The sequence below is a fragment of the Hippoglossus hippoglossus genome, chromosome 8 (genome assembly GCF_009819705.1).
Source record: "Hippoglossus hippoglossus isolate fHipHip1 chromosome 8, fHipHip1.pri, whole genome shotgun sequence".
Taxonomy (NCBI): domain Eukaryota; kingdom Metazoa; phylum Chordata; class Actinopteri; order Pleuronectiformes; family Pleuronectidae; genus Hippoglossus; species Hippoglossus hippoglossus.
This window is the reverse complement of record NC_047158.1, coordinates 8,430,359-8,450,041: the sequence shown is the minus strand read 5'-3', so window position 1 is coordinate 8,450,041 and position 19,683 is coordinate 8,430,359. Positions and strand designations below refer to the sequence as shown.

The 19,683-nt window shown below is 41.2% G+C and overlaps 1 protein-coding gene across 2 annotated transcripts; it reads right to left on the bottom strand.

Moving 5' to 3' along the window:
• Positions 1-911: 911 nt before the first annotated feature.
• cavin1a (caveolae associated protein 1a) lies at positions 912-18,993 on the bottom strand. Of its 2 annotated transcripts, XR_004614642.1 has the most exons (3): positions 18,199-18,993; positions 1,249-2,068; positions 912-1,213 (listed from the first exon to the last, which is right to left on the bottom strand). XR_004614642.1 is itself a non-coding variant. In XM_034592520.1 (2 exons), the coding sequence occupies exons 1-2, from the start codon at positions 18,703-18,705 to the stop codon at positions 1,304-1,306; spliced, it is 1,272 nt and encodes a 423-aa protein (XP_034448411.1). In that variant the 5' UTR covers positions 18,706-18,993; the 3' UTR covers positions 912-1,303. The 2 variants fall into 2 exon arrangements, 1 of the variants encoding a protein (XP_034448411.1); XM_034592520.1 differs by having other exon boundaries at positions 912-2,068.
• Between the last annotated feature and the right edge of the window lie 690 nt (positions 18,994-19,683).

The following is a 19,683-nucleotide window of genomic DNA, read 5'->3' as shown; positions in this document are numbered from 1 at the left end:
TTGGGACATTTTTATAGGGCTGTGCAAATGTACTATGATGAGCTGTAACCATGGCAATGCAATTGTTTTTTCTCTCTCCTGTGCCTCCCTGTGCAGCGATGTGCTTTGTGAAACTTAGAAATTTGACATGGTGAATGAGTGAGCTACAGTAAAAGATGATCGAACAGTGTTTTCAAGCATGCATTGTAAAGATAAATCACAGCAATGGTTACATTCTGAATGTCATAATTATACGCTTTTAGTATTTTGTTAAATCACTGCTGAAATGAGCGACCAAATATCGACCCTGGATAGAGTAGCATGAGATATTTCCCTACATAATATGTAGTATTTCTGATACAATTTAAGAGATATTATACTTCCATTTTCAGTACATTACATTTATAATTTACATTACAAAGAATGTAAAAGCAAAACATTACTTTCTAACATTTGACACGATGCCTGGATAAGTATATTTTGCCCTGAGGCATTGTGCATTATCTTGGGTAATGTTCTTATAAACTCATTCCCTCTCAGCCCGTCTTCTCAGTTCTTTATTTCTCTGTCCTAATCCTTGCCTTTGTGTTCAGTTTAATAGTTTCACACATGCACATTACATAATTCAAATCATCAATCACAAGAATGTCGACCGCTCAGCCACAACATTTAAACTGTGCCTGGTTTTATTGTTGTGTGTGTTTGGTGTATATCTGTTCACTCTGAACCATCAGGATTTAAAACTTATTTTGTAGTTCAAGGTATTTCCCATGCCTTTCTGGCTTGACCAAGTCAAAAATACACAGATCTGTGTAAATCTTGCCAACAACTTCCTGCTAGCCTTCCTATTAATGTGCATATCATACATGGTTAATATTATATTATACATTACATCTCAATAGCAAAGACTATTTATAACTTTTTTTTCTGTATCGCTCCTCAATTTATCAAACCAACAACAAACAGCAAATATTCTAAACATACAAGTCTAAGATACCCAGTCAGCCGGGCATGTTTCGAAAGCTTTGTTTTTTAATAGATTTTTTTATTTATATGCCAAAGAGGAGCAAATATGAAAGTCATCCATTTTGGGTACAATAAAAAGAGAACAGAAAACAAAAATGACATGTCATAGATTGTGATCACGTCTAGAATGTCTCTACAACTAATATTGTGTCCATGTAATTCGACTAATTTATCGAGATTTCTTTCCTTTCTTCATTCTTTCATTCATTGAGACTTCTTTCCTTTCTTCATTGATTCCTTCATGAGGGCTTCTTTCCTTTCCTCGTAATTTCGTCTTTTCCTGCACAGGTGGGTCTCTCTACTCGCGTTGTGCCTTCTTGAGGTGGTCTGTCTCGACGAGGACCAGATCCTCAGTCACCTCCAACAGAGTATCCATCTCTGGGCTGTCCACACGCACCAGCTCCCCTTCCTCCACCTCCACGTGCACGCCCAGCCCGTTCTCCTCTTCCCCCAGGTGGCCCTCAGACTCAGCCACCTCCTCCATCTCCGTGTTATGCATCACCTCCTCCTCCTCCTCCCCATCTCGGATCTTCTTAACGTGGAAGGTGAATGGGGGCACACGGTACACAGTGGTCTTGGAGCGAGCATAGACCTTGTGGTCAGGAGTTAGGGACTTGCTGACCTTATCTTTGGAGGTCTTCATCTTCGCCCGGCGCTCCTGGTTGGGCGTCATGCGGGTCCCGAGTTTGCCGATCTTCTTCTCCAGGCTGTGCTTAGTTTTCTCCAGGTTGTCACGGGTTCTCTGTCTTGTCTTCTCCAGGTTGTCACGGGTTCTCTGCCGGGTCTTCTCTAAGTTCTCCTTGGTCTTTAGTTTGGTCTTCTCCATTTTCTCTTTGGAGAAGGCTTTCTTTATGTTGTCCACTTGCTGCTTGGTGGTGCGTTGGAGGCGCTTGGTACGAGACTCTTCAATAATCTCCTCAATCTCCACCTCCTCGTCTGAATTGAGATTGGCCTGGACTCCCTCTTGTCCCTCCTCGGGTATCTGCTCAAGGCCCTCCACTGCGTTGGCCTCTGCTGTCTCTGCTGTCTTGCCCTTGGTTGCCTTTGGTGCCTTCACTTGGTCCTGCAGGAGAAAATTAGGAGGGAAACAGGAAAACGTTAGATCACAATGTGTGAAATGAATCACGTTTCCACTTTGACATTTACTACAAAATGAACATTTATGATGCTAAACAGATTGTATTGAATGATTCATGTAAATCATGGCATTTCATTTAATATGTCATGTGAAAATTATCAGCTTGAGAAAGTGAAGTCAATGGCCTTTGGGTGAGAAATGAAATAGAAAATATGAGCATGTTGGCTCAAAGATTGATGTCATCGATACAGTCTGTGAGACTAGCTGGTGTAGAGTGCCATCTAGTGGTGTTTACCACGTGCCAATAATGTCACATCACCATTTATTTTACACTTACAATAATAAGAAACACAACAGCTCTGTTTTGTGTGCATTTTATGACACATCTCCCAAATGATATGATTTCAAAGAAAAACTATACTATCTGCAGCTCCACAGTCATATTGAAACTAAAGCCCACAGGTGCATTTCCTGCCACGGTGCTGTTATCTTCTCTACACCATCTTAAATCACACAATCTTCCATCCAGTCTAAAAGATAAGTAAAGAAGATTCTCAGGTTCTTTTAGGTTATTCGTCCGAATAAAACATAGATTATCTATGAATTACAAAGGTTCGATAATTTATAATGCTCTCACTTGTCTGTAAGGACTTTGTGGTTGGAACAGTATTCAATTTAGGCTGAGAATACACAGCAAAGCAGTACAGCAACTTCACAATTGTTCAAATATAATAATAATAATAAACTTAATTTAAATAGGGCTTTTTTAAAACAAGGGGATTTTTGAGTTAATTATGAAAAACCTAGATACAGCGATATAGAAACGTTTCCCTATGTTGTCAAACCAATTTGCCAAATTTACATTTGAATTCTCACACAGAGGCTTTTCCATGACATGTTTTCCATGACTTTACAACATGATTCGTTCACACAGCACTACACTGCTGTAACGCTGACAGCTGCCAATCAATCAGCACTGCAGCAACCATATTTCCACACTGTGGCACCAGATATCCACTCAGGGAGGAGAGGTTCGAGGCAAAGAATGTGATCCCTCGGAACGGGATGTCTGTGACCCCCCCTGGAGGGATTAGTGGCCCCACCCTGCTGCACCTCGGTGCCACACCTCACTGCTTCTCTTTGGATTTTATAGAGTATAGAGTTTGAGTCACCAACGCCTTGTAACCAGGAGCTCCCCATGTCATTGTACAGTATGAACTACAGTTATACTGGTGAATGTTTGATGATACTGATATCCTGAATTAATGTTATTGGTCTTTTTGTTTAATTAAATTATTTTTTCAGTCTTATCCTGGTAGAAGATAATTTTAAAACAGTATTCAGACTTGTTTGATTAGTAAAATGTTTGACTAAAATATTAAGAGACAGCAGGTCTTCAATGCAAATAACCTAAAACATTCTAAAATAAAAAAAGAAAGAAAATATCTTGGATCGATGTCTGTGTCTTTATTAGCAGGTAGACGGTTTTCAATGTTAGGATTATCTCTCTACTTCTTTTTATCCAGTATTGACCTTACGTGGCTTAATGTGGTTACACTCTGTGCCTGTTGCCTCATATAGACCGGAGCCACATACAGTATGCTCAGTTGAAATAGATCTACAGTACTGGCTCATTGCACATGTCTGTTTGTCTCCAACCTATTCATTGGGCAGATTGTAAAAACAAACAGCCTCATAAAGCAGCACTATGCCGTCAAATTAATCACCATCGCCACATCAACAGTTTGAATTAACGCACCACCTCTGACACAAGCGCACGTCTTCATCATCCAGTCTCATTTAATCACTCTTCCTTCCCCACGCCTAGCTGTCTCTTCAGATGAAATCATTTCGGGTTCTAATTTATGTGGCTGTATTGTTTGTTTTGTATTTAAACACCTCGCCTTCGTTTCATCATCTCGTGTGTCACACAGACGATGACTGTATCCACTTTTAAATGAAAACCTGAAATGTTGAAACTCCGGCCATAGAGGTATTTGCCATTTAAACATGCAGGACATTGAGGATAAAGATTAGATTCACATCACTCAGAGCCAACACAGATAGAGGTAGTCAGTGTACGTCTGAGTTTTGGGGATATCAAGACTTATAATGTGAAGAAAGAGATAAATGTGAAGAAAACGCAGGTGAAAATACTTCAGTTATAGTTGATAAAAATCTGTTTCCAATGTAGGATTATATATCAAGAATGTTTATTTGTTTTAGTATTTTTATTTGCGATGAGGAGGTCCAGGATATTTTTTCCCACTTTCTCAAACATTGTGTGATAGGGCGTTTTGCAACATTTTCTTTGATTTCTCAGAGAATAATTCATGGATCCTGATGAGAAAATCATGCAAGCTAATGGACTGATATTTATGAGTGTGTGTGTGTAAATTTGGTGCAGATCCAAATAAAAATCTATATCTAGTGAATTCATAAGGGGACTGTGAAGGGTAGAGGTATGTACTCTAGTGCCATTCTAGTTAGGGCACTTATTTGATAGTTACAACGAGGACAGACACTGATTGCTGGGAAAGAGATCAGGGGAATGACTTGCAGTAAATGGTATGGACGGCCATGCAAGACGGAAACTGGGGGCCTCACTGATCAGGGCAGCTGTGCTCATGTGCTAAATCTACAACAATAAATAACTTGTTAGAGTGCGGTTTGTTGTATTAAGACATCAGTAATGTGCAGTGTTGAAAAATACACAGCAAATAGGATTTTAATCGTGATATCTGATTTATGACAGACAGACACCTGTCAGGTCACATGAGTGGCAAATCTCCCTGGCCAGTTCAAATATTGCCATACAGTCCTGTCATGATACAGATTGTGCCTCCTTATCTGGTGCTGCGTGCGGTGTGGACCTGCTCTCTATAGGTTTATTTTGGGCTGGCCTTTCCCTCTCTCTGGATACCATCTACCATTCTCTGGCTACCAGCCACCGCAGCATTCAGCCCGGCCACACAACACCCCTCCCCTCTCCCTGCACAGCAACAGATAAACACAGCGCTCGGTCACCATGGCGACCACCTCCTCACGCCGTCTCTGATGGGCGGGTGAAGTTTAGCCGGATAAACAGCTGACAACTCAACAACAATATCCCGACAGGAGGCTGTCAGTTGTTCTGAGCGCATTACAAATGCTGCACCTGCTTTGCAGACATGATGTGTAACAGTAGCATTGATGAGAGATATTTTGTAATCTGTGAGCAACATTTTTCCATATGTATGACCAGAACAATGTAGACTCATAAAAATGGAAATGGGCAAATACAAAAAGCCCTGAAAAGTGACCTGATATTTTCCTAAAACTTAAAAGATTTCAAAGATAAGCCCCACATAGTAAACATGTGTGCCCACAGCAGAATGACATACATAAAAAAACTACTGTGTACTCCATAGCTGTGTAGGAAGCTGTTCAAGTGAACTCATATGTCCCTGGCAAAGCTTGTTTTCTGCTCTGGGGTAAATTTGGCTGGAGGGCTAAAATGGAAAGCCAATGTGTTACTTTTACATTTTAAAAATATATTTATATACAAATGCATCTGTTATGTTCGTGGAGAAAGTAACCATTAAATGCACAAGTATTCGTCCGACCTCACGCACACAGTAAACACAGTTTTTTCCATGAAGCCAGACTGTGAACACCTTTCATAAGAAGTGGCAGCTCTGATCCCGGAGCAGGAAACTTCCACAGCCAACGGAGAAACAGCAGTGAAGTCATACAACACAGGGAAATTACGACATGTTCCAGCATCATGTTCGTTATATAATACTACTCTCTGTAATGAGCTAATACTTTTTAGTTACATTTCAAAACCTTACAGTCTTTTATTAGGCTCTCATGGCTCGTGGGAACGTGTAACTGAAAACAGAGACGCTGCTTGTTGGAACATTTTGCTGTTTACATTCTTAAAACTTGACTGTATTTGGGGAAATTGTGATTATATCAGCAAACCCTGTTTGGGTTTCCCTGACTGATTACAAACCAAGAGAACCTTGTGAGGAATGGTCGGGTCCATTAGCGTCTCTGTGCTGCCTTCCTCTCTCCTTCCATTTACCAGCAGTGGAAAAGTCAGAACTCAGTGAGTGTGTGTGCGCTCTCCTCAATGAGAGGGTCTGTTGCTAATGTTTCTTTCCTCCAAATAGCATGAATCATACATACCTCATGGAAAAGCTTCTGATAATCAGGGACTCTACCTCTCTATTTGTTCTATTTGTTCAGACAAGCCGTCTCTCCACTGAGCCGCCTGTCTGAGCAGTCTCTCAGAAGGAGGCACAACACAGGAGATGCAATTAAAAAGTCCCAGCAGATAAGAGAGAGAGAGTTTGGTAAACAGCTTCGACAACAGCTATTATCGAGAGAGCCAGAAATGTATAATTAGGGAAAAGATGCAGGAAGCAGGTCAAGAAGTAAAGAGACATCATCTCAGAATTGAGAATAATCAAAATAATCAAAATAATTTTGTTAGTCTACAGTGAAGAACAATCCTTCAAGAATCCTTGGATTTAAAGTGTTTGTGTAAAACAGCATTGTTTTTCTGTTGTCGAAATATTATCAATTGCAAAATGTTCTATCTGACTCATACAAGGGCTCAGGCTTTAACCAGAGACAGTATTGGATTTACATGTACGTTTTATGCGCTGGTGACCATTGGAGGAGCAGCTATGTCTCTCTCTCCATTCATCCTGACAGGAACCTGGCCTTATCCTGAAATAACTGCGAAGACGGCAGTAGAATGATGAGTCCTGCCTAAAAGGACTTTGCTGTAACCATGGACAACAGAGCACAGTGTATAGAACACAGCGGCTTTGACTAAAGCCACTGGCATTTCACTTTTTTCCCCTATCACATTCTCTGTCTCTATATCAGTTACAAGGCTTCCATTAATCCACCTGGTTCAATATTGTTTCTTATAATGAAAAATGTCCTCATGCACAATGAGAGCCATACGCATCAATAGATGAATGAAGTGGCTGTTTCAGCAGGTAACTTTATTGAGCCAGATTAAAAAGATGTCAGAAGAAGGCGGTTTCCTGATTGCACACAAATTACCATGTTTTCTGCTCTGGGTGTTTCTTTTATCATCACTACTCATTGTAAGTTGGTTTTGTGGGTCACAGTTCGTGTTATGTGCAGTAATACAAATGAATAGCCCTTGCATTAAAATAACAATCTGTTCACGTTATAGTAATCAGACTTAAACACATTTTATATATGAAGCCATATTATGTTTAAAAAATACATGCAATTATCATAAAAAAGAGCACATATTTCTGCCAAGGCCCAACAGTCAATGAAACCACATTCAATTTTAATAGATCCGGATTTTTATTTGGAACTTCACCCAATTGTCAAACATCAATCCCTAAACATGTCTGATTTATTTATCTTTCTCAAGATTTATTCTCAATGAAATTAGTGAAATATTAGAAAAACGCCCACAATGTTAAAGAAAGAGAGAAAAAATAATCCTGGATCAGCCCCCTGATCCCGATCTGCACCAATTGAATGTGTTTTTACCTGACCCATGCTACATCCTTCCAACAAGTTTCATGGTAATCTTCCTTCATGCTAACTAACAAACAGATGAAAACCTAACCTCCTTGGCGATAAACAGATTATTCCCCAAATTACTGCTCATCAATAACTAATATTGGCAGCAGCTAGGAAATGTATCGATGCTGATTCTTGTCTAAGTAAGAAATCTTATTGACACAACATTCACAACCTAAATCCACCTACAGGATAGTGCGTGTGTAGACCAGGCACACACACCGTTCCTTCTGAGGCAGTGTGATGAAAGGCCTGTCGGTGAGTCACAGGAGCAGCTGCCTTATCCTGTCCAGTGCTCTGCAGCTGTGCACTTAGCTTCACAATGAGTTATGTCACTGACCCGTGTGCCAGTCCGGGATGGGTGCAAGGCCAGGTTGAGAGATTGAAATGAAACGGAGGTGGAGGTTTGCGTGTTCGAGTCCTGCGCATGCAGGCCAGAATCCTGATGCTCTGCTCCCTGACGAGAGCTCGGAGGCTAAAATAAGGACGCTAATGTGCTCTGGTCATTAATATTGAAGCCTCCCACCCCCTCACACAATTCACAGAGGACAGCACCAGCCGCCTACAACCTCAGGCAGATTGGAGTTTACACAAAGCAATTTCTGTTTCACGAAGCTCTCGTATTCTACATTATTAAATGTCCCGTGGGCGACGGAAATATTAACCAGTCCCGCTGTCTATCCACAGATTCCTTCAAAGAGAAGGCCTCTGTATACACCACATAGCCACCATGGCGATGTCATGTTAGGGGCACGCCACAGGAAGAGAGTTCCTTGGCTTCTCTGTCACAGTGATGTGTGATTTCACACACAGGAACCCCGAGGGGGAAGCCCTTTTTCCACAGCTCACCCTTCCCACATCCATGCCTCTGAAACCGCTGGAATCCCTGGGTCAGTCTCATGCAAAGATAGAAAATGAGCTTTTCCACTGACGTCTCTGTGTGAAGCGGCAGCCGCAGAGCTGGAACATATTATACACAGTAGTGACTAATCCCTTTTTTTTCACTGAAGGGGCCGTCCATATTGACACTAGAGAGGTACAGGAAGTTTCAGCCAAATCAGACACTCAAGTTTGCACGTCCTACTGCGCTGAGCATAAAGATTTATACAATTTTTGGATTGATTTAATTATAAGAAAGAAAAAGTAGTACAGTCGTGGTGGTATGTTGCAGATATTGTATATGTTTTTTTAAACCGTGCGAAATACAAATAATCGCTTTAAAGGGTAATGTGATACGTGGCTCAAGTGAGCAGAGCACTGGGCCCAGCTTTAGGAAACTTTAACTACTGAGTAACATTAGGCCGATGTAATGATAAATGACTGATAACTCCTGCCAAATAACACCTGGTATGGGAAAGAAGGCGTGCAGCCAATCACCCACAATGCTTTGCTCTGAAATAAGCAGTTGTCTGTGTGGGATTGAAAAATGAGGCCGAGATATTCTAGATGGAAAAACTGACTGGTTTTATTCTGTGTTTGTTTATCAGGTGTGTAAATAGTTTCACTGTAACATAAGACTGGAGCCTCATTATCAACTTGCAATAAAAAGAACTCCAGCCTTCCCAGAGAAAATGTGCACGATATAAAAACGAGGATACGTTTTTCAAATATAGTCAAACATTTATCCTCAACTTTCGCCTCTCTAACCCTAACCCACAGATTACTTAAGTACTATTTGTATTATTAATAGTTTAAACATCCTAAACATCCCTGTGCATGCAAAATCTAATCCTGAGGTGTTTCCACGCCGACACGCTCCCTGTGACAGCCTATAACTCACATGTCAGTGACAAGAACAGCGAGCTGCCAGAGGAGCAGTGAGCAGCACCAAACTTCACTTTCACACGCAACGTATTAGGTTACAGGAATAACAGTGAGGAATATTAATAGAAACATGTATGGGTTCTGCTTTAACAGCAACTTTTTTTATTATTAAAATAAACAAACCCTTTTCAAGAAGGTGGTACGAAGATAGCAGTTTTTAAATGTTCACCTCCAGTTTTCAGGTGTTAAAAACTGTGCAAAGACTGAGCTGGGAACTGTTGTCCTTGTGAAATCTTTTCACTTTCGGTAAAAACTGAAAAATTACAAGATACCTGTGGTATGGAAAGTACAGCATGCATCCAAAAACTGACACTACATGGTCAAACACACATTTATCAGGAAATACGTGTAAATGCAATTAGTCAGTTAATTGGTGCTGCTGATTCCTAAATTCACACCCACTCAATGAAACAGGACACTGCACCATTCCACTGCACTGCTGAGGGTGTATTTATAATCAAAAGCAAAATAGTAGTAGCGTATCTTAATACAGTAAAGCCACTCAGATAATTAGGCCAACTTTTTATTTTGGCGACGGCCTTGTAGATGAAGGGCGTGCCTGCAAATTTTTAGAATCAGCAGCTTCCACTGAGTTGTGGTGAGGGATGAGGACACATTTCTGTTTGCCAGCCAAGAAGTTGGATGAAAACTACAACCGTTCAAAATCGAGACGGCGATCTGATCGGTGTCCCAGCTGGTAAATCCTGTCTGCTCTGGTGGGATGGGGATGTGCGGTGAGAGGGGAGGGCAGCTGCGACCTGAGATCAGGCGTCGGGGAATGCAAATGTAGTTATTCTGATAGGAGCGGTAGGAACATGTAATATAGAGGAGCAGGAGAAACATCTCACAGCAAACCAGCTGGACTGCTGGATACATGCAGATGTGCTTGTGTATGCAAACAACAAGCAGATTTTGATGGTGACTCACTTGGAGCTAGTTTGGGTTTTTTAAGTGCAACACAGACCAATAAACCAACATCAATCCAAGTTAAATTAAAATCTTGAACAATTTTTTAATACCACATAGAATGTGTCACGGTCATTTCACCCAAACGTATGAAAGTATCATGGAAAACCAATAGACCCAACATGACATGAAAAAGTATGAATAGGTCTCAGTAGAAAAAGTACAGGGGTTACTCATAACGTTCACACTGGCTCTGTCCCATTAACACATGACTATGAGTCACTGAGCCGGCATGAAAAACACCAGGACCCTGAAGATGAAGCAGCTAAATGGAATTCAGCCATCGCTCATTTTATTATTTACACCTGTACTTTTTCTACTGTGACACGTCGAAAATGTCTAGTGTGAAAAGGCCCATTAAATCAAGTTTGTTTTAGTTTTTGCTAAAATCTGTATTTCCTTATTATAAGAAAATAAAATGACAAATGAATGAAGCAAGGAGCCTTTTTTGCTACAGGTCCAACAAAACGAATACAGCAGACATATCATATAAATCTATTTATAGTCAATAATAAAATTTGTACGCAGACACGTGCAGTGTTTTCATGTGCTGGAACAGCAGGGATCTTCTTTCTGCTGTACACGCTCTATAGCCTTATGACAGCAGCACGGGAAAGGCTACAGTAACACTATCAGAAAATCCACTTCCTATATCTCAGACGCACACACTCACACAAACACACTCCATGTGGAAAAGTGAGTCACGGTGCACATGTGTTATAAGTGAATATAAACCAGACCAGGAAGGCCACAGCAATCCTTACAACAGCCGTAACTGTTCAAAACTGTTGGTGTTTTTAATGAAAACACATTTTCTTATGACCAGATCAGCTTGAAAATTCATCTTTGCATTACAAACGCAAAGTGAACAATGGCAGAGGAAGCTGGTCGGTACATGAGTTGTTAATGAAAGGACAATGGTTTGGATCTTTCCCAAATATAAAAGAAATACAAACAAACCCCTAAAAATGTTTGTTTTTGCAATGGGTTGAACTCACTGGTTCCTTATTCCATGAATGAAAAGTGTGGGACTTTGTAAAAAAAAAAAAAGAAAAGGGGACGAGAAAGAGATAGGATCAGAGAATCAGGATTTGACCAGTCGTGCCGAATGAAACGTAGTTCTGGCTCCAAAATGTCGCTGAACCCCGTTGAATGAAATGAGATGAGAGGGATGGGACGCTCAGAGGAAATAAAAGATTGATTTTAAAGGAATAGCTCAACATTTCGAGAAATACAATTAGATAAGTTAGATAAGAAGATCAAATCTGCACTGTAATTATGAAGATAGATGAGGGTCATTTTCATGCTTTTGGGGCAAAAGTGTAAAACAAACAGGACAAAATGTTTGGACAAAGTTAAAAGTCTTTAAACTGAGCTATTCTCTTTTTTAAATTCAGCCATTTATGTTACACGGCATATATCAGGACAAGAGTAGTATGATTTCTTCTGTCGTCTAACAGATTTTTAACAAAATATAATGCTATCTGAACATCTGCCTGTGGTACCTTCCTATTTACCGTACCCATCCGAGAGTGGTATCACCCTTCTAATCAAACCCTTTACAAAGAAATTAACAACCATATTTCCCAAAATGACAAACTATTCCCTTAACAAACTTCAGAAGAATCTTGGGTTGTGGTCTCTTGGCTGTTTTCTCTGATACCTGGTCCTGAATGATTGTTGGCTGAAAGTAATAGTACACAATCTTTACTTCCAACAAAGTCTTTACTGTAATACACACTGTATATCTGAAATGTCTCTCTGTATCATGTATGCCATTATCTGAGCACAACCTTTAGACAACTTTTTTCACGCAGTGGCTCTCACACACACCACTGAGCACTGGAAATGGACTGGCTAGCTCGACATAGCAGCTGACATGCAATAGTGAAATGTGGAGCCTTCCAGATATCTTTCCAGTGGCCTGGTAAAAGAGGAGAGCAGCAGAGGTGAGAGAGAGAGAGAGAGAGGGGAGACTAGAGGAGGGCAACATAGTGAACAAGTACCGTAAGCAAGCAAGTACTGAATGAGCTGTGACCGTCGCTTCTAAGTGGGGGTTGTGGGCTTAGTCGATAGTGGGAGTCAACTGAGAAGAGGGGAGAGGAACAAGTGGGCATGATGGCAGGATAAGCACAGAGATGCCAACGGGATGAATCACAACTCTAAGTTGGTGCTGCTACAGGCGTGTGCTTCTGCTGCTCCCCAGCTGCTCACTCTCGCCTGCAAGGGGTCGGCAAAGCACTTCATGATTATACCTTCTCTGTACTGAGGCCCAGATCTGATTTGTGCCTAGAAACAAATATTCAGAGAGCTGGAGCGGCCAGAAGCTTTAGCTGGATCACTGTGTCTGCAGAAAGTGGAAGTGAGTTATTACACATAGTCTGGGCTGGGCTGTAGCCATTAAAGAAACCTGGGCTGGGGCTGGGGCTTGTTGGCTGCAACCTGAGCTCTGGAAGGTCTGTGAAGTCGGTGTGGAATAAGTAGACTGAAAGTGAGAAGTCTTACATCTTCCTGATAGAGTTGAGCACATGGCTATATCAATGTCCTTGAGCGGCAGCCAAACGCTCTGTTTCCAGACACAGAGCAGAACCGTCTCACACTCGGATGGATAAACACTATCACGTTGCACAAACGGGACTCATTTGCATAATCCAACAGTTAATGAGCATTATGAAACACACACGTGACCCCTGTCGCTTTTAGTCACAGTTTGAAGTCGCACTGGAACTATGTTAATCAACTGAGTATGAAGATGTAGGGCTTCTTTCAATCAATTAATCTGAATATTCTTTTTTCAATTAATAATTTATGCTACTAAACAGTGAAAATCACCAATCATTACTTCTTACAGCCTAAGTTGATGTCATCAAATGTCTTAGTTTCTCTGAAACCATAAGATGTTCAATTCACTGAATTTAACTTAAGGAAAAGAAGCAAATTCTCAGTTTTTATGAGGCTGCAATCATCATATATTTGGAATTTTTTTAACTTGAAAAATGATAAATTGATATGCAAAATAGCTGCCAATTAATTTGATATTAATCTATTAATAGAATTGCATAGTAAAACTGCAAAGACTTATCTTTGCAGTTTTACTATGCGATTCTGCTGAATATTATTTAAATGTTTGAATTGATTTTTAAATAACAATACTGATTATTAATCGAGTATCGATAAACACAAAATGATCTTACATCTTCTTTTATAATTTTATAATTTGTTATCTGATATAGCAATGTGGATTTGGTGGTCAATGTTTAAGATGTTTCACAACAAAGTGGACTGTTGGACAACTATAAGCAAACATGTGAAAAAATTTACTGGGAATTGATATTTAATTATTTTCCAACATTTTATTGACAAAACAATATTTTTTTATTAATTGAGAAAATAATCCACAAAAGAAAATGTATTAGTTAATTTTAATCAACACCTTTTAGCTGTCCCTAAAGACAAACTCAACATCCTTAGTGGAATATAGGGCTGCTGCGGAAACAAAAAAAACTCTTGAGCGACACATATATATTCCCTACATTACCACAATCAAACATCATAAAAGCCTTGGTATCCTCTATAAACCGTTTCACCAGAACTGAGTCTTGTTATTGTTATCAGCTTCCATCTCGGTTCATTTCCTGACAATTTCTGCTGTCAACAAACACTACAACAGGCAATGAGGCCTCAGAGGCTAAAATAGTCACATGCGTGCCAAAGTGAGACTAAATAAGGAAATAAACTTGCGCTCAATTGGAATGGCTGGGTTTGATTCTCATGAAGAAAGGATTGGTCTATTAAGGACAAGAATACCATATGAAACACAATGAGAGGGGATGTGAACAACACAGGACTCGCTCACCATTTGAGCTGCGATGACAGGCCGGTGGTGCCTCATGCAGCCGGACACTCACAGTCAGAGGTTTGTTATTCTAAAAGATCAGCGTCACAGCTGCAGAGAGACACCACCCAGTTGTATCTCACACACTTTTCAAATTCTAAACTCCCAAAATGTAATTACAATCCTTTAACTGTAACAAGAGGAAGCACATTTAGGGTTCTAGTGAGAATGTTCTCTGTGTAAGTGGGATCACAGGGAGGCTGGTTCATGAGAAACCACATATTGTCATGCATGTCTGAAATGCAGTGGGGAAATGCGACTATTACCTAAGTACCTTTACTCAAGTTCTGTACTTTTAATTATAATTTTAAGTTACTTTACTCAAATATATTTATTTTATTTATTCTCAGACTTGGAGGCTAATATTGTACTTTTAACTCCACCACATTTACTTAAAAGCTTTACTAGTTACTTTGCAGACAAATTTTACTCATTAACCAAATATAATCCACTAATGAAACAGGATGTATTATTATTTAATTAAGCTTCCCAACAGTAATAGTTCAAATTATCCCCTTTACCAGCTAGTAATGGTGATACCTTCAAACTGACCAATAACATAGCCTGTATGTAAAGATGGACGACATGATAGCTCCTCAAAAGTGCAGCCAAATCATCTGGACCACCCCCTGGTGGCTGGCTGCAGTAAGGGTCATAAACTCAGCCTCCTCCATATTAGAGGATGGAACATGGGCCAAACTACACGTTAAATACATTTGCTGTCATTTTAGTTTGCTCTTATCACACTGATGTTTGTTCAGGTGTTCATGTTTCGATAAGCTTACTTTTAATTCGTTATTTGAGGCTATTGAAATGATGGGACAGGTCATGATTGACAGCTGAGACTGACTTGCGATTGGTCGAGCGCGTGTATCAGTGGAGTCTCGATACCATGGTAACACACCACGATCACTACTGAACAGACTACATCTTCGTACACAGTCTATGATCAATAGTTATGATCCCATAATATAATATAAATGATTCTGACACGGTCCATTCTGCACGTTTACTTTTTAGACATGCTGCTAATATCCACTTTTATTTAAGTAAAAAATCTATTTACCTGTAATACTACTTGTGTAGTATTTTCGACACTGTGGTGTTGTTACTTTACTTAAGTAAAGGTTATGAGTACTTCCACCCCTGCTGATACATGTTGACTGCCACACCCTGCTGTTGCCGGGGGGTCCTGTGTGCCACCAACATCGCAGAGTTAATTATAAAGCACCACTGTCAAAATCTTTCCTGCTAGAATCCTGAAGTATGCGGTTATTCTCAGAGTTCGCAGTCGGAGTGACAGTAGAGAAAAAATATGGCACCCATAGTGAGAGGCAGTGTTGGCTTCACAAAGTCACTTGTCTTACTCAAATTCGACCTCAGTTGACACTAAATTTGTGGTTGAAAGCAAGTACTGGTGAGGAATGGCCACACACCCACACACACACTGGTATAATTAAACTTGTGAGGACACTGAACTAGCTTGCATTATTTCCCTAACCATATAGAAGCCTAACCCTGATCTCATCCTTAACCTAATTCTAAACTTATCCCACTCTAACACATTAGCACACAAACAGACTGCGGAAAGTGGTGAAACCTGTCGGTGAGCCAGTGTTGATTTGCAATGCTGCCAATATTGAAGCAGCCCGTCTGTCATTCAATTAAACCGGACACGGCGCAGCCATCCTCTGGCAGTAAATATAGACCGTGGGAGCCCAAAACGGCAACTGTGGAATGGAAGCTGTGCACCGCTCTTACAACTGCTTCGTAAACGTGACAGAGACCAACTTTAGACAGAGATAAGAGCATTCAAGTTGCAATAACACAAACAGGGACTGGTTTATGCCGGCTCTCTGCCGGTTGTAATACAATCCAAACTCAGAATAAAAGCCTTCAAATGTCAAACTTCATAAATAGCGCAAGATCTGGAAACAACATCCGAATCTGCAGACTGTTTACTACATTAATGTTCAGAGTCCTGCACTGACAACTGCTTGCAGACCTTCGTGTGAAAGGGTTTATACTGTACAGAGGCTTAAACAGCAGGAAGCACCTGCTTAAATAGTAATTTAGTAATTTAGTGTCGATGATTGGATTTCTGCTAGATGCCGATAGTGAAACCTGCTCCCACTGTGGACCTCCCTGGAGGGGGAAGTGAAAAAGTTTCTGCCTGCCAGTGTAGACCGAGAAAAGCTTGACTCACGAGAGGCTTGCAACTCTAAGATTCACTGTTACGAACGCTTTTAAAGAAAATCTTTTCCCTTTACCAGCCAGCAAAGATGGCAAATGTTATGATGTGATGTGCAAACGCTGACGAACAGGCATTTTCTTTGATTCGTGCCGGCAAATTTCAGATCATACGACACGTGACCTTTTCACGCGCAAAATAAACCGAAGCATACCTGCTGCTGTGCAGGTTTAGCAGCCAGACATGACACCATGTCGAAAAAGGGGCGGCTCAACAAGGCTCAAATGCACAGCGGTACTTAAACCTACCCACTCCTCTCAAGTTTAATCATGTGTCCTGCTTACCCCGCCCACCCAAGACATTCATTGACTGAACTGCTTCTTTAACTACCGTTGAATTCTCCCAATATGAACACGCATGCTTTTAGCTATTCAAGTGCAGATCTGAGCTCCTCGCATGTATGAGTTTTAAATGTGTCCCACTTCTGAGAAATCTTCATAATGAAAACTCCATCTTCATCTTACAAGTGAGCGGGCCTGCCAACTATCTGCCCTCTGGCCACTCGGAGGTTGGGGCGTTGGTTCTGTCTCGAGTGGCCCCATCATGCCAGTGTTTATGAGGCTTGTATTTTTATTTACGCCCACAGGCCTTCCTTTAGTTTCATCGGGTAATCATGAAGTCCTGTGGAGTGAGAGAGGTCACTATACCTGCCTTGTTTTTTTCCCCCATGGAAGTCTGGCTCTCCATTGCGAGCATTAGCACAGATTACACAACAGCTTCTAAATAGAGGAGCGCAGTGTCGGACGCCTCGCAAATATCACAGCCTCATTCAAGTTTCAGGAAAAAGTGATCCCGGCATTTATGTCATGGAAACCGCCGAGGTGGAACCACTGGGAAAATACACTCAGGTGCCAGTTTATTTGGAACACCAGGCTAAAACGAATGCAGCAGTCAAAGCATTAATCAAAGCTCCACAGCAGCTCAGTTTGTGGTGATTTAACTTTACGGTCATTTTGGAGGCTACACTTTGTGCTGACGTACACAAGCCTCTTTCTGTGTGATGCTATTTAGCAGTTTAGATTCATCAAGGGTAGGATTCATTGACTTAGTTTTTATTGAGGGCCAACTCGTGTCACAGCGACTGTGTGACTCAGACTCTCTCTGGTGAGATGATGTCAAATTCTTGCACTCAGGGTCCGATGGCTTTTCAGGTGCATTTCACACTTACTCAAAACTTTCTTTTGTAATGTGGGGAATGCGGCCAGGACTGTGAGTGTCATTGTAGCGCATTAACATTAATTACCACATGTAAACTGATGATCACATTCTCAAACAAATATTTGCTATTACATGATGAGACATATAATACACACAAACGTTTGTACTTCTATCTTAGTGAGGACACTCATTGACATAATGCATTCCCTGGCCCCTAACCTTAACCTTAACCATCCAAAACAAATGCCTAACCCTAACCCTAACCCTAAACCTCATTCTAACCCTAAGCCTAAAACCAAGTCTTAACCCTCAAAAATCACATTGAAAAAGTGAGGACTGGCAAAAATGTCCTTACTTTACAAAAAATATCCTCACTCTGTAGGTTCTATGCTTAAAATGGTCCTCACAAATATATAAGTACAGGAACACACACACAGTAATTTCTCCCCCAATCACCTGGTAGATGAGGACTTTGAAGTTGCGTCTCTTCAGCAGCTCGTTCTCGTTGCTCTCCAGCTTCTTGATCTGGCCCGCCTGCTTCTCCAGGTTGGAGCGCACCGTCTTGACGTTGACGCTGACCTTGCGTACCTTCTCCAGCATTTTGTTGACCGCGTTGGCGGTCCCCACGTGGTTCTTGGACAACTTGGTCAGCTCCCCCTGGATGGTCGACACAGACTTCTCCATGGACTCCTGCCGGGCCTCGAGGCCATTCTGGGTCTGCTGGATCTGGTCGACCACGCCGATGATCTTGTCGAGCAGGGACAGGACCATGACCCCGTTCATCTGGGCTTCACTCGGGCCTCCGGAGACCAGCACCAGGTTCCCGTCCTCTGAGGGGACGTCGTCATCATCATCATCATCTACTGCCGGCTCCGTGGCGGCACTCACCAGAGCTACCTCCTCATCGTCGTAAGCCACCTCTGCCAGGGCTGTGTGCTCCTTCATGACACTTGTGCCTGCCATGGCTGTCAAATCGCTTGCACGCCAACTACAGATAAAAATACACAACTGAAAAAAAACCTGCAGGAGCCACTCTGCACAGAAACTCAGTCCCTGACGCTTTTTCAATTTTCAGTTCCACTTGTTTGCCTTTTCCTAGTCTAATTTCCACTTTAACTTTCTCTTCACCCTCCGTCTCTCACACTCTACCCTCTCTGTCTCTCTCTGCCTCTGCTCTGGGATGCCAGCCAGCCAAGGGGAGAAGGGCCTCTCACAGCTGAGGCATGTGTGCCCTGACTCAAATGCCTCTGCTCCCTGTGTAACCACCCCTTCAAACATTTCCCTCCCTACACCCGCCCCCTTCCCCGGCTTCCCTTGCTGCAGGGGCTCCACCCAATTGTGTCTCCATGCGCAGGGCAGCATATCTCCAGACTCCCCCTATACGTGACACAACTCTTTTACAGGGAGCAGTGAGGGGGCCATCACAGGTGAGATCCAGTCCCAAAAAAAAGTCTCATAATCATAATCAAAGAAAATAAATTAACCAGGCGATAAAGTTTTACATGGAAAACACATTTTGAAGAGTGAGTGTAACAAGTTCTCTCTTAAACGTTCATAGTCATCTTTCTTTCTTTCACTTTTTTCCTGACTTGTGACAGTGTTTGACCATAGGCTTCTTCAAACATTTATTTATTTGTAAATATAAATGTGAAAAGAGAAGTTGTGAGGGAAGGCAATCCTCCATATATCAGTGCTTTGTTTAACAAGTGATTTATGACAGCTCAAATTGTGAGAGCAAAAACCAGAGAATTAAAACACCAAGGGACTTGTTTTTACCTGAGAAACATTTCAACCAATTAATTTCAAATATGTCATAACATGACATGACAATCTAAACAATTAACACCAAGCCAAGACTGTGCAATATACCAAATATGATAAAGATGATTTGATATTGATAAGCAACTATTATCATTATATTATATATATTTTTCCATTCCC